At 37.6% G+C, this 16325-nt stretch overlaps 1 protein-coding gene across 10 annotated transcripts in view; it reads right to left on the bottom strand.

Annotated features, from left to right (window-relative positions):
- Nucleotides 248-16325, bottom strand: part of ZFAND6 (zinc finger AN1-type containing 6) — a 67310-nt gene continuing 51232 nt past the window's right edge. For 5 of the 10 annotated variants that reach the window (XM_013988999.2, XM_005656259.3, XM_021098855.1 and 2 more), the window contains 5 exons: nt 15581-15751; nt 14242-14350; nt 13087-13187; nt 3549-3662; nt 252-1170 (listed from right to left, as the gene is read on the bottom strand). In XM_013988999.2, the coding sequence (XP_013844453.1) occupies nt 1022-1170; nt 3549-3662; nt 13087-13187; nt 14242-14350; nt 15581-15734 (627 nt within the window). In that variant the 5' untranslated portion in view covers nt 15735-15751 and the 3' untranslated portion in view covers nt 252-1021. Of the gene's footprint in view, nt 1171-3548; nt 3663-13086; nt 13188-14241; nt 14411-15580; nt 15752-16325 lie in introns of all 10 variants that reach the window. The other 5 variants (XR_002345773.1, XM_021098857.1, XM_003482216.4 and 2 more) reach the window with 2 other exon arrangements.

The raw sequence follows: 16325 nt of genomic DNA, 5'->3' as shown, positions 1-16325 counted from the left end.
CAGTGTGACAAAGTGCAGAACAGAGAATCAGATAAGAACTAGAAAATGTGACATCTGAGTGATAGAAAAGTTCTTGGCTTTAAAGAAATGCTGACATCTTCAACTCACAGAAATTTAAGACTACATTTATCATCAAAAGATCAGCCACAAATAGATGTGAGTCTGTCTCAAAACACTAGTAAAATAGAAAACTAAAGGACCAAAATGAACTACCAGAAAGAGTAACAGAGAAAAAGTAATACAAGGGAACATTATATTTTTCCTTTTTATTTAATCAAAGACTGGTGGATAAACATAAATACAGCACAATTACTTCAGATCATTCTTCATATTGTATACACACAGACCGATGAACGTAACCTGAAAGAAACCTGCAGTCAGCAATGAAATGCATACAGCTTTTCCTTCCCTCGCTCAAAAAAATTAAAAACACACAAACTTGGAATCTCATCAGCACACACTCTCTTGTGACAAATGATTCCGACATAAATAGTGGGTGCAAAGAAACTATATGCTAACATATGTATAACCTTTGTTAATGAAAAACAGAAGCAGCCATAATGATTAAGATACATTCAGTTACTGATAACTAGTTGTACCCTAAAGGGTATTATCAAAAGAGAAATCGTGCTGCAGAGAAAAGCTATATTTACATACACAATGAGAAAATAAACTGCAAGATCAACGCATGCATGTTTAATACTGGAAAAAAATCACAGCCCTCTGAAATTTCTCCACGTTTGTTATAAAAGCCCTCTGCACTCAACTAAAATTAAAATGATCTTAAAAGGATAATACTTGTAAAGTTTACTTAAGTCTTTTCAGCCACAGAAACTGCAATGGAAATAAATGTTCAGAGTCATTTTCAAAACAAAAACAAAAATCTATTCTTCTGATGACATGCATGATTAAAAGGTCTATGCAAGATACATTGCTCTACATTCCCAATGACTAGGAAAAAAAACCTCAAGTCAATTTTTAGTTTGCAGATGGTCAAAGGATTTTGTATTCCAGCAGGAGTTCAAATCTTCTGGATCTTTTCACCAACAACTACTGGATTTTCTTTTCTGATTTTCTCAGCAGCATCAGCTTTGTAATTGTAAGAGCAATTGTGTACATCTGAGTAACGGTGTACACCACAGTAAACATTTCCACACCGGCATTCAAACCCTGAAAGTAGAGTAATACATCTAATATGAGTTGAATGGAAGGTCTAAATATTAAATTCTTTAACATAATTAATGTTAAAAAGATCATGTATTTAGAGCAGCAATCTAAAGAATTATCCTAAACAAACAGAAGAAAAAGAGCAGTTTCACGACGTAATATAATAACACTCTCAAAATTCACTAGCCGATTAGCTTCATTTCTTGTTCCCACCTACAAATACAGGTTTGTTCCAAAACAAGTCATAACCACTTCCCTGAGCTCAAGCTTTTTCACCTGTGACATAGCCACAATTACTTCCTATCAAAATCAGGACTGCTAAATTGAAAATGCGAAGCATTTCTCAAATACTACAATGTGAAAAAAATAAGCATGTTGTCAGAAGGTAATCTTAAGATTTAATTAAGAAAGACGAAACTTCTGACAGAACTGTTAACAAATAAAACAATGTATTAGCTTTCCCTGGTTAACCTCCAATGGAGATGCACACTGTAATCTGGCTGAGTGATTAATAAGAGCATGAGATCTAGTCAGACTGCCTAGGCATGAATCTACTTATTAACGTAGGCAAATTACTTAGCCTACGTGAGCCTCAGTTTCTGCATCTGTAGCTTTAGAATTAGTTACTGTAAGAATTAAATGAGGAAGTAGTAAGTGCTTAACACATAGTAAATATGTAATAAGTGCTATTTTAGGGAAATGCCTAAAGAATTGAACCCAAAAGGGATATAATATATGCAGTATGGCTAGTCTTTAAATAAAACCAGTCCTGCACACTCAAATTCGAATTTTATGGTATGACAGAATTGTGAGAAATTTGATGTAAACTCCCTTTACATTTTTTTATAACTTCAAAAACATACTCTGTAATTTCATAATAATGAATGAAAAATGAAGCCAAGAATAACACTAGACTGACAAGATGGAACAAGATGAAAATTACTATGTCACAGCCTTCTAATCATGAAACCTAAGTTGCTGAGATTTTAAGACAGTACTTGATACTAAATATACACAGAGTTTGAAATGCCTTATTTGTTCATGTTTGTATTCTTTAAAAAAACACATTTGTCAAGGCTTAAGCCAGTCTTTTTTTTTTATATGAATGGTTTTGTTGATTATAAAAATAACACGCATTTATTTTAGAAAATCTGAAAAAAAAATAGGTCATAAAAGAGATTAGATGAAGATGAGCTAAACTACTCTCAAAATACTTAGGGAAAAATATATACATATTTCTTTTTTTTATTACTCAATGAATTTTATTACATTTATAGTTGTACAATGATCACCAGGCATGGGCCAATCTTAAACATCACTGATATCAGACTGTAATTTCCTTTCCTCTTTATCTCCAATCTACTCCTTAAACAGAGAAATTTTCTTAAAACATAATTTTATTCAAAATCTTATCACTTTTCTCAGCTCTTATGACCATTTTTTATACAAAGTATTCAGCACAATGCCTGGCACAGAGTAAACAATAAATGGTAGCTATTTATAAATGCAACAGTTCTCCACCAATTGGCCACAGTACACATCATTAGCCTTATCGCTCTGTCTGTCTGATGGTGGTATCCAACACCCATCTTCACATATTTTGTGCTCTATCTCCCATTTAATGATCCCTAAACATGCCCTATTCTTTCCTTTCTCTGAGCATGTGTTCAAGCTGTTTTTTTTTTTTCTGTCTGAAATGTCCCTATTTCCATCAGTTATGTCCTTCCTCATCTTTTAAGACCCAGCTGAAACATTCTACCTTCATGGTATTTTCTTTGATGAGTCTCTCTGCTCTTCTTCTTCCACATAATTATGCCCATCCTTGAATTCCCAAAGCAATGTGACTCACTTAAATGTACGTTCTTTGCCCAAGCAGTATTGCCAACATTTTTTTCCTCCCTCTCTTAACAATATTATCTAACAGCTCTGTTGTGGTGGTCAACATGTATAGATTACTGCTGTCAGCACAGGGCTATCACCACACATATATGACCTCTCTGAACCCTCCGAACCTATGACTAACTATTTTACATAGAGAAAGTACTTTGCAGCTCACCAAGTACTTAAATATTCTCTCTCACAAGATTTCAGCTCTCACAAGTCAGGAGCCACACCTCTGCCCTTTTATAGCATGACACGCTGACCTTACTTGTCTAGTACTCTCAAACTTGTCTGAAATGAGTTTTTAAAAGAAAAACTATTTGTCTCACTTCTAGGGATACGATTAAAGCTACTTTCATTTAAGAAAATTCAGAAGGTGAAGTATATCCAGTATTAACTCTCATGGGAACAGAAACAATCTTAATTGAAGCCAGGAATAGTATGTCATGCCTCATCTTAAATAAAATCTTAACTTTAAACCATGTGATTTAAGCCCTTACCAGTAAGTCCCACTTTCTTCCTGCACATGAAACAGCGATTCTTTTTTTGTTTTGGTTTTTCAAGAGACTTGCTTTGCTCTTCAGATGGCTGCTGTGCCGTATCTGATACTGAAGCTGACAAAAATAGGAAGATGGTAATATTTAATTATTCAATGAGGTTTTGATATTTGGATAGTTGTTACTCACTGCCCCCATCTGTTTATTCAGAAGGTAACTGAGTAATTTATTTATTTACTAGCATGGAAAGATAATCACATTATTTATTTACTAGCCTGGAAAGATAAGTTACAAAGTAGTTTATACAATGTTACCCCTTTTTGTTAAATGTATATATGTATGTTATGTACACATGTATACACACATACAGAAATTCTAGAATTATATTAACATGTTTTAATAGTGTCTCTAGAAAGTGCTACATTTTCTAATAATTATGTACTTGACCAATAAAAAAACATACAACACAAATACTACTTTGGTGTTCTAACGAAGTATGTAAGAAAATGGTTACATGCAAACTTCTAAATATTGTTGAGCTCAGAATGATGTAGATTTCAAAGAGAACAAGGGAAAAGAGGCTGAAATCAAGATTCAGTGGAATACTAAGTATGTTCAAAATTCTCAGAATGTTTATAAAACCTTTTAAAATGTTAGGAATAAGATAATAAATTGATTTAGGTAGTGAAACCAAGGACAGCTGTACTAAGATTCAGGTCAGATTACTGCCCTTAAATCCTAACTAATGTGACCCCTATCCCTCCCAATCCCCCCACCCCCTCACCCCTTTCACAACTACCCCTGGCTCTCCAAAATGCTGTTACTAGAGTTAGAATCTATAATGGGACCTAGGGGACATGGCACCTTGTTCTAAAATAGTGACTTGCTGGGGATCAAGTTCTTAACCTTTCCAATTTTATCACCAACTAGTCCTTCTTTAGGAATCTCCTACTCAATCAGCCTCTGGGACTATGCCGGGGACCACACTGTTCATACTGTTTACAACCAATTCAAAAGGGCTTTCTTCCTCTCATTTTCTCTAGGTCAAGTACCCTTTCTCGCAGGAAATCCTATCTCAATTCTCCTGCAGCTTTTCACTCTGATTACCCACAGTGAATTATACATATAATTAAATATTACATATTTAAAATCCCTTTACATAGTCTCTACCAAATACTGGGCACTTCATACGAGCCCCTTCTTTAATCCATGCTTCACATACTGCATCCGAATCATCCGCCTCACATGAAAATCTGTAAGATGTGCCCTCCAATGTTTAAAATTCTTTGACAACTCATCAGCCCCAGGAAAAATAAAAGGATTTTTCTCATCCTCTAGCCTCGTCTTTCATTTCTTCAATGACATTCCATGCTACCTTACAGTCATACTGAAGTATCTGCAGTTTCCCTGACTATACCAAATTCTCTCACCCCTGGGCTCTTGTAAAAGTTGAACTTTCTATGTGGTATACGTTTGCTATGCCCTTCTTGTCCTTCCTCCCTACCTAGCTAATTCCAAAATGTCTTTTTCGTTTAAGCTTCTATTATCAACTCTTACTCTATTCTGTCCTCAACAACTTAGAATATAGGAAACCCTACTATGCCCCAACAACACTTTCCACACTATTATAAATCCCCGTTTGACTTAACCTGGTCTCAATAGTGAGTTCTTTGAGGGCAGGAATCTGTCCTTTTCATCTCTGTTAGTAATACAGACCCCAGTGCCTCCTACCACATAGCAGGCACTCAATAAACTGCTGAACTGAACTAGTGTTGAGTTACTTACCTGTTGTATTTATATGTCCCATTTCCCCAACTACACTGTGAGTCTGCTGAGGAGAGGGATAGCATCTTACCCCCTGTTTGAACTTCAGCACCTATCACAGTGAACTATAGTAGTAGATGATCATATTTGATATAATGGATTCTAACTTGTTTATGTTAACACTATCTCATATTTTAACAATATATGACAAAAGGCAAAACACCACAAACCAACAAGTAAATATGCATGAATGAAGAACTCTGTAGTATGATTACTCCACCCAGACATTTTGAAGCTCGATGGGGGACAGTTCTACCAAAATATAAATTTTATTTTTATAACAGAACATAGATACATAAAGCTTTTTTTTTCTTTTTATGGCCACACCTACAGCATATGGAAGTTCCCAGGCTAGGGCTGAATTGGAGCTGCAGCTGCCGGCCTACACCACAACCATGATAACACCAGATCTGAGCTACATGTGAGACCTACGCTGCAGCTTGCAGCAACACCGTGTTCTTAACCGACTGGGCGAGGCCAGGGATTGAACCTGCATCTTCATGGACACTAGTCAGGTTCTTAATCTGCTGAACCACAGTGGGACCTCCTAAAAATTTTGGTTATTATTAATTTTGTAGCTGCACCCATGGCATGTGGGAATTCTTGGGCCAGGGATAGAACACGTGCCACAGTGGAACCCAAGCTGCTGCAGTAACAACACTGGATCCTTGACTTGCTAAGCCATAAGAGAACTCCAAACTTTTTATTTTTTAATAAATAAATATCCTTAGAATATATGCTCCATGAGAGCAAGCCTGTCTTATTTACTGTTTTATGCCCAGCCCCTAGAACACTATCAGATAAGGTTTGGCTGTGTGTAAAGAGGTCAAAAATAGTTAATTTGCAATCAGAAAAGAATATATTTATTATTTTTGAAGTCAAGGATCAGTTGGCAATCTAAAGCCATAAACTAGAGTTCAAACTTGAGACTGACCAATGTACACTACATCCCCATCAGATTAAGGGAACCTCAGTTTACCTAAAACTAGTGGCTGGTAGCTTGAATTAAAATATTTTCTAAAGGAATTCAGAAGATATACTAATGCTGCAAAAGTCGGTGATTCTCAGAAATTATTCCTATTTCCCCAATTTTTATGTGAGATTTAAGATCAAAGCATACCTTATCAAACTCTAAGTTGTGCAAGAGGAAACAATTCAATCTTTTATTTATTTATTTATTTTTTTGTCTTTTTGTTGTTGTTGTTGTTGTTATTGTTGCTATTTCTTGGGCCGCTCCCGCGGCATATGGAGGTTCCCAGGCTAGGGGTCGAATTGGAGCTGCAGCCACCGGCCTACGCCAGAGCCACAGCAACGCAGGATCCGAGCCGCGTCTGCGACCTACACCACAGCTCACGGCAACGCCGGATCGTTAACCCACTGAGCAAGAGCAGGGACCGAACCCGCAACCTCATGGTTCCTAGTCGGATTCGTTAACCACTGCGCCACGACGGGAACTCCCCAATTCAATCTTTTAAAAGGGCCATGCAATAGAAACCGGCTAAGGGCCAAAGGGATCATACTCTTACTGAACCTAAAGCCAAAATAAGGACAGTTTCCTCAGAACTAGCCTACTGGCCACTACTTTCTAAAGATACTTCAAACATCACTGGGCAGGTAAAATTAGTTTAACTACCCACTTTGAGGACCACATTCAAGAGGAACAAGGCCCTCTTGCTCTGGATCCTGGGGGAAAAATAGAAAGAAAAAGAAAAAGGAAAAGGTACACAAATATTAACAATGAGTACATAAAGCTACCTAGTACTACCTCTGTTTGGGGGCATATTCAAATGTAAGGTGAAAAATAAAATTTAACATGCGATGACATTAATAGGTACCCCTCGAACATCATCTTACAGTAGATACGTTATCTATGTAATATAATACATAGCCTTTCTTCGAAAAGTCATGAGAAGTCTCATTCAAGGATCAGACTAAGTATTCTGAGGTTGGGGACTACCTCTGCTCACCACTGTATATCCAGTGCTTACAGAGGCTGGTTGCTCAACAGACAGTGAATGAAGGTACATTCTACAATGACTCATTGAGATAAAATTCATTTCCCTTCTCTGGACCTCATTTTCTTACATGCAAAATAAGGAGGACTAAATGATCTTTAAGTTACTCTCAGCTTGAAAATCCAACAAAATGGAAAAAAAATTTTAAAAATTCAAGGGAAAAATTAGCCTGCATAGTGGCAGAGTCTAAAAAAATATAATGAAAATCATATATTTAACTTTATATTTTCTAGCAGGCATGTTAAGTAGTAAAAATAGATTATCATTTAAAAACATGACTTAAAAGTATTAACAGATGGAGTTCCTGCTGTGGCGAAGCGGAAATGGATCCAACTAGGAACCATGAGGTTGCAGGTTTGATCCCTGACCTCGCTCAGTGGGTTAAGGATCTGGCATTGCCTTGAGCTGTGGTGTAGGTCGTAGATTCGGCTCAGATCTGATGCTGCTGTGGCTGTAGAGTAGGCCGGCCGCTGTTCCAACTGGACCCCTAGCCTGAGAACCTCCATATGCCTTGGGTGAGGCCTTAAAAAAAGCAGAAAACAGGAGTTCCCGTCGTGGTGCAGTGGTTAACGAATCCAACTGGGAACCATGAGGTTGCGGGTTCGATCCCTGGCCTTGCTCAGCGGGCTAAGGATCTGGCGTTGCCGTGAGCTGTGGTGTAGGTCGCAGATGCGGCTCGGATCCCGTGTTGCTGTGGCTCTGGCATAGGCTGGCAGCTACAGCTCCGATTAGACCCCTAGCCTGGGAACCTCCATATGCCACGGGAGCAGCCCAAGAAATGGCCCCTAGCCTGGGAACCTCCATATGCCGCGGGAGCAGCCCAAGAAATGGCAAAAAGACAAAAAAAAAAAAAAAAAAAAAAAAAACAACAAAAAAAGCAGAAAACAAAACAAAACAGATTTCGGACTAGCCACGTTTCAAGTGCTCAACAGCTACATGAGGTTGGTGGCCAATGTCCTGAACAGAACAGGTCTATAAATGAGACCAGTTTGGTTTTTTTTTCCCCAAAGTCATGAAAATTTATTTGTTTTCCCTTAAAAGTTTTATAGTTTTAGCTTTTACATTTGGTCTTTCATGTATTTTGTGTTTTTTGTATGGTATGAAGTAGGGATCCACCTTCACTTGTTTTAATGGTTGAGAATCAGCTGTTGAAGACTATTTTTTCCCTACTGAATGATCTTGGCACCCCTGTTATAAAATCAATTGCCTATAAATTTCTGGACTCTCAGTTCTACCCTATTATTGATGTGGCTATCCTCATGCTAGTACCACGTAGGCTTTTTTTGTTTGTTTTTGTTTTTTAGGGCCGCACCTGAGGCATGTGGAGATTCCCAAGCTAGGGGTTGAATCAGAGCTACTGCTGATGGCCTACACCATAGCCACAGCAATGCAGGATCTGAGCCGAGTCTGTGACCTACACCGCAGCTCACGGCAACGCCAGATCCTTAATCCACTGAGCGAGGTCAGGGATCAAACCTGCAACCTCATGGTTACTAGTCGAATTCATTTCCGCTGTGCCACAACGGGAACTCCAAGTACCACATAGTCTTGATTATTACAGCTTGTATTAAGGTTTGAAATTGAGAAGTGTTAGTCCTCCAACTTTGTCCAGAGTGTTTTTTGGTATTACCACCCACCCTTTAAAAAAACTGGTCTCTGATTTTTTAAATCCATACAAAGATTTCTAATTTTTACTCCAAAGGGACTATTCCTTTCTGATTGTTCTGAATCACTGATCCAACAGTTCAACTTTGTATGAAGTAAACCTGCAGAGCTGAAAAGAGCATGAGAATTCAAATTCACTTTGCCATTCAGTGCAGCAATCCCCTCTAGCATGTTCCTGACGATAACTCAGCTCTCTTAAAATGCTTCAGTGATGCAGAGCTCATCACCTTAGTAGTGATTTCATTCTACTACTGGAAAGGCTTCAAAAGTCTCTTAGTCTAAGCCTCCTCTAACTCACAAATCACTGACAGTATACAGAATAAGAATATCCTTTGTAGTTTACAAATTGTATTTCATCTCCATTATTTCACTGATTTCTAATAACCTATAAGGTGGACATAAGTCTCCTTTAAAAGAAGGGAAAATAAGGTTCAGAGAAGTAGAGATGTCAAGATACGAGAACAAAACCTCTGAATCCAAATTCCATATTCTTTCTAATATGCTTCAATATCTGAGGGACTGAGAGATTAACTCAAGCATCCTGTTCAATAAGCCAAGGAGTATGATAGCATGCACCAAAAAAAAGGTTTTTTTAAAGCTAAGCTTTTATAAATTATAAATATGTCATTCCTCAGTGATACTCTGTGAGGTACTGCTATGTACTAAATTAAGAGGTATAACTAAATGAGAAAGATACAGCAATATGCTAAATTCTCAGTCAAACAAGAGAAAAATTCTTCAGAGTCATGAGAACAAAATGAAAGCAGTACCACCCACCTGGCGGCAAATATCCTAATTATAAGCAGATTACCTACAGAGAAAAAGTTGCTTCAAGGACACTGTTCTGAAAATACCAATAAAAAAACTGTTAGGAAATTACAGCTTAGGCACATAGCTGCCATTTATGTATTCTTTTCCATCTGGGACCTTCTTTCCATCTAAATAAACTTCCCTTGAGGGATAAAAATGGAATGAATAATGACAAAGAAAATAGACACCTGGGTAGGTCACCAAACCAGATGACCCTAGGCTGGCAACTATCTAGTGGAAAGAATGGCTTAGCATCAAGTGCCTAGGTTTCAGTTCCAGTTCAAATGATCACAGAACTTGAGTCAAAGAATTTTTCTCTTTCTGTCCATTTATTAAGTAGATGGAAAAAATATTGTATGCATCTGTTCCTATCAAATAGGGAAATTGCAAGTATACTATATACATAGATATACACATATCTGAGTGCATATCTATAACAGATACTTTTTTTGTTGTTGTTGTTGGTCTTTTTGCCTTTTCTAGGGCCACACATGTGGCATGTGGAGGTTCCCAGGCTAGGGGTCTAATCGGAGCTGTAGCCACCGGCCTACGCCAGAACCACAGCAACTCGGGATCTGAGCCGCATCTGTGACCTACACCACAACTCATGGCAATGCCGAATCCTTAATCCACTGAGCAAGGCCAGGGATCAAACCTGTATCCTCACGGATACTAGTTGGATGTTTCCACTGCCCCACAATGGGAACTCCCCGAAAGGATATTAATTCAAGATACTGAAAGATACTTTTAGAAACTAGGCTGTTGAGGAGTTCCTGCTGTAGCGCAGTGGTTAACGAATCCGACTAGGAACCATGAGGTTGTGGGTTCAATCCCTGGCCTTGCTAAGGGGGTTAAGGATCCGGTGTTGCCGTGAGCTGCAGTGTAGGTTGCAGACTCGGCTCGGATCCCACGTTGCTTTGGCTCTGGCATAGGCCAGTGGCTATAGCTCCGATTCAACCCCTAGCCTGGGAACCTCCATATGCCACAGGAGCGGCTCAAGAAATGGCAAAAAGCCAAAAAGCCAAAAAAAAAAAAAAAGAAAGAAAGAAAGAAAGTAAAAAAAGAAACTAGGCTGTTGAGATTTTACACATTGAAAACTAATCCTCTCAAACTCAGATAAAACTTATCCCTAATTGTTCAAAGAGTCTGCTATGCTGAAATTATGAATGCTAAGTTTTTAAAAGAGCCTTAACAATTAATACTAGCTTAACTTAAAAATCACTGAAATCACATGTGGAAAAAGGAGTTGGTGAATTCCCATTGTGGCTCAGTGAGTTACAAACCCAACTGGTATCCATGAGGAGGCAGGTTTGAGCCGTGGCCTTGCTCAATGGAGCAAGGATCCAGGGCTGCCCTGAGCCGTGGTATAGGTCACACGTTGCTATAACAGATCCCACGCTGCTGTGGCTGTGGTGTAGGCCAGCAGCTGTAGCTCCGATTCCACACCTAGCCTGGGAACTTCTACGTGCTGCTGGTGTGGCCCTAGAAAAGCAAAACCCAAACAGATAGTCCCCCTCTCCCCTCAGTTTCTTCTAAAATGGCATCGAGACCACCTTTTACATTAACGTATCTACGATGAGGTGGAGAAAATGATACTGTTTTCCATACACCATAAATGGCACTTCGTATTATGATAGTTTCACCAACCTAACAATCTTCATTAGTTTGTAAAACTTATAGAACTGCTATTTTATCCTTAAGCAGCACATATTTTCCCACTACCAACATTCTAAAATTTGTTTAAAATAAGACATAAATAAAATCTCCATGGTCAGCCTGTTCTCATTCTTCCTTGCTTATTAGCTCCCTCTCAAAACTGCTTACAACCTACAACTGCGCTTTTAGTTTTGAAATCTGACCGCTTCGAATTTGTTCTAAAATCTCATCTATTACTTTTTTCAACCTCCCTGTCAACAGCATGCACAGCATTCCCATTTCAATTATCATACAATCAAAAGCTTGAATACTATCACCTGTCTTCCTTCCTATGTCTAACGGATAATTAAAATCTTGGTAATTTTTCTATTTCTGGGCTTTTAAAATATCCTATATCTATGCGCATCCTTAAACTTTTTTAGTAACTAAAAAAATGAAATTATTTACTTGTAACATTCATAATAATATACTAGAATATTTATGTTGGTCAGTCAGTAAGTACATTTCCATGCTATAGCAAAATCTATAAATAGGCAAATTATGCCAGTCATTTGTTGGGCATGAAATCATAGGAAGGGGAGCTAGCTAGCTTAACTAAATTTAAACTTTGGCAAACCTCAGCTAAGATTGCCAGATTTATCTGTTGCCACCATGTGAACACCACATACAGTGTAAAGTTTCATTGGTCAGGGCATCTTCTCCCTTTAAATCATGCCATAGGTAAAATGACACACAGCTCATCGTTGGGCTGGTCTTCCCAGAGTATCCTTCTCAATTAGCACAGTTTCCAAACACTGGTAGAATATAATCTAGCACAGATTTTTAAACAGCATCCTAAATGCCTCCTCTACTATCTCTCTGTCCATCAGGGAAGCCTTCATACACGTTTTCAAATCTTCCTAGATCCACTTCGTTTTGTCCACATAATGGACATACAAAGGGCGGGGCAAGAATAAGAGATACCATGCTATAAAAGGAACTGAATGTGACTGGTGTGCTCAAAGTACACATGGGAAAAAGGGGGTCGCTGTCAGTAAAAATAGTTACTCAAGACAATCTGAATCAAAAGTAAGAGATTCCTTGGAAGTTCCTTTTTGGCAAAGCGGGTTAAGGATCCAGCATTGCCACAGCTGTGACGCAGGTTGCAAGTGCAGCATGGGGTACATCTCTGGCCTGGGAACTTCCATATGCTGCTGGTGCAGAAAATATTCTTCTCAAACCAGCAGCCCCAGTTTGCTTCTAGAGGAAATAGCATTTAGGTTAAACTGGGCAAAACGGTAAAAGAGAACAGTGTAACACCACCACACATTCATTCGATTATATTTCTCAAACGAAGCAAAATTTAAATTTTCTATGTTTATGCTTATGACCTAATTATATATAATTAAAAAAAAAGTTCCCATCATTTCAGTCAATATTTGAGAATATAAAATATTCTGCTCATAAAGACAATAAATGTGAAATATGTATCTTAGGCAGGTAATTTAAAAACGTGCACCTAGGATACTGCCTCCCTTGTAACACTCAAGTGTTAAATAAATGAAAAAATATACACTAGTTCATGTGCAAACCTTGCAGGTCTTCTGTTTCAGGTATTGCTTTATCCACAGATGTACTGTCCACTTGGGATGATGCTACAGATTCTGATAAAAGTGACTGATTTGGTACAGGGCTAGAAAAGTAAAAATATTTAATTTTAAAACATGATCTCTATGTATGAATAGTAACTAAAGTGATATAGTATGCGTTCAACATATCTAAATAAGAATTAACACAGAGATACTTTTTTATAACTTAAAACGTTATAAATATAGAACTTTGAAATTTGAAGCCAATTTGGACCAGAAATTTATTGCTTTGAAATAAAGCAACAGAAGTTTCCTTTGTGGCTTAAAAGGTTAATAATCCAGTCTTGTTGCAAGCTGTGGCTCAGGTCAAAAATTGGCTGTTGGTGTTGCTGTCGAGTAGGCCCATAGCTGCAGCTCTGATTTGACCCCCTAGCCTGCAAACTTCCATATGCTGCAGGTGTGACCATAAAAAGGAAAAAGAAAAGAAAAAGAAAAAAAAGAATAAAGCAATAGTATATGTCCATTGTGTATGAATTCACTAAATGAAAATTAGCATGACAAAGACACACTTCAGGAACCCTAATACCAAGTTTATATGATACACTGGCATAGCAAATCTGAACATCTTCCACCATGAGCCAGAAAAAGGAACTACAGAGTAGAAATTTAACATCTGTTTCCTAACAACAGAGTAAGAATGAAACAAACATTTCTGTATTTTCAGGCTTCTAACTATGTGACTTCAAAGTTAAAAAGAAAAATATACTATAATACAAATAAGTATCAGTACCACACCATGATACTAAGTAAAAAGAATCTGTGACAAGACTGTATTTCTAATACAAAGTACTAGTACTTGCAGAATAAGCCTATGACTAGAAGAACTTAAATGTTTCAAAGGACTTCGAGTGTTGGTCAGGATATATATTATGAAGAGAAATAAAGAAAAAGCCGTCTGAAAAGGAAATCAGACTTCAAAGACAATTCCTTCCTCCCACTCCAATGTAAAACCAATTAAAAGACTTCGGACTAGTCAGTAATAACAAGACAGATACAACTTTGTGCCAGTTAACCCTTCTTAACAGAACTGACCACATATGGAATATATTCTTTATTTTTCAATAGCTTTCCAATCACAATTCAGAGGTTACATCCTACCTTGGCTGCAAAGATGAAGATGTAGAGTCTAACGTTGACTGAGCTTCTGGGACACTGCCATCTGTGCACTGAACTGGTAAAGACTCAGACAGACTACTGACAGAAGGTGCTGTAACAGGACCATATCTCGTATTAGTGATTCTGTACCCTGAGCCGGCCAACACCTCATCTAGAAAAATCAAGATCAGTTTTCCACAAAACATGGTATATGGACTTTGTTATACTATGTAATATGCTAGTTCATTACTTTAAAGTTTTTTTCAATAGTTTTGCAATGAGAAGAATGCTAATTTTAACCAAGAAAGAAACCATATAAAAATGTATGTTTAAAAAACTAAACTTCTATTTCCAATGACTATCACCCAACTCTTTCACAAACATCTTTCACGTGCTAGTGCGCAAATGAGAGATTTAAAATAAAAAAGATAAGCAATAAGTAAATAAGCAGACTAACAGTAAGGCAAAAGTTCAGAATTAAAATCTGTGCTCAGGTTATATTATTTTCCTTGTTCTTCATAAGGCAGAAATGTAGATGATAATTTAAAAAAGATAATTTATATTCATTTGATCTTTAAGAAAATTTAAAGTTTTGACTAAATTGTTCTAACTTTTGGCTTGAACATGAAGCAATGATGAGAAAGACTCCACACACAATGTTAAATGAACCAATAGCCTGCACTTTTGTTAGCCACAAAAACCTATATACACTTAACTTATATGAGAACCATCCTATATGAATACTTTTAACACTTTACTTATGCAAAGCTTAAACTCAAATCCTCATGATCCTTCTTACACAACTACTGAAACAAAGCCACTTCAATTCTAGAAGACATTTTGACACAAAAATGAACAGAGAACTCAAGTGAACTGGGGCTGAATAACCCTTTCTCTTGAGTCAGACTGCTATACCTTACCTTCCTAATGGGGAAAGACTTTCTTTAAAGTCACTGGTGGCAAATCATAATTCACTCTTTCCTTCTACAACTATCTTGGCTTCAAATGTCATCCTAGATAAAAGAACCAGTATCTTCTTACAGCCCTCATTCCCTTACACCTTACTTTCCAAGATAGTTACACATTCTTGAAGTATGCCTCTGTTTTATTAAGATAGAGTTCTCTAGCACAGCAAGTAGGACTATGAGATGGATTTACAGTAGTTCTTTTCAATTGGTAAAGATACTCTTATTCTTCTATCCCTACTACTGATAATCACAATGTATGTATGTAGTAAAAGAAGTACAACGTGAAGGCAGAAAAAGGTATTGGCTATGGCACCCTGTGCTATCCAAGTGTATCTCAATTATGAACAGTGCTGTATTTTAACAGAATTACTTACCAGGTGGGCTTATTCTACCATTACTACTATTCTGTCTTTGAAGATGTTCTTTATAGCATACTGAACACATGCCGTTTGTACGAGGGTTTCCATAAAATCCGCAGCCAGTGGAACAAAGCATAGGCACTTGGCTGTGATTAGTTTCTTGAGCCATGTTCCTCTGATGCACACCTGAAATTTACACAGAATTAGCAAAGTACTCAGATACACACACTGCAATCATACATTATCCAAATTTGCTTTATATGATAAAGGCAACTCCACATACACTACTCTTTACACCGCTCTGTGCAGCTGTCTCAAGACCTAGGGCTCAGGCAGAGACAGAAATAAAGATCAAAAGGATACAAATTATACTTTTATCTCCAACCCACTCTAAAGGAGTAGGTCTGCACTGGTGTAGAAACATCAGGAACTAGAGAAAAGCATCTGTCCTGAAGACTCCACATCATCAGACTGTTAAGGAAAATCCTTAAGTCTAGTGCAGTTTGGACTTCAGTAATGAGAAATACACACTATACAGTTGTGCTAATTGTTGAATTATTAACTTCTAAGCATTTAAACTTTTGCTTAAAGTTCACATTTTAACTTGCATAATTTTTTCTGTTTAAAAAGCATTTAGGAGTTCCCGTCGTGGCGCAGTGGTTAACGAATCCGACTAGGAACCATGAGGTTGCGGGTTTGGTCCCTGCCCTTACTCAGTGGGTTAAGGGTCCGGCGTTGCTGTGAGCTGTGGTGTAGGTCT

Source organism: Sus scrofa, chromosome 7 (assembly GCF_000003025.6).
Source record: "Sus scrofa isolate TJ Tabasco breed Duroc chromosome 7, Sscrofa11.1, whole genome shotgun sequence".
NCBI lineage: Eukaryota > Metazoa > Chordata > Mammalia > Artiodactyla > Suidae > Sus > Sus scrofa.
The sequence above is the reverse complement of the archived record's forward strand: the minus strand, read 5'-3'. Positions and strand labels throughout refer to the sequence as shown.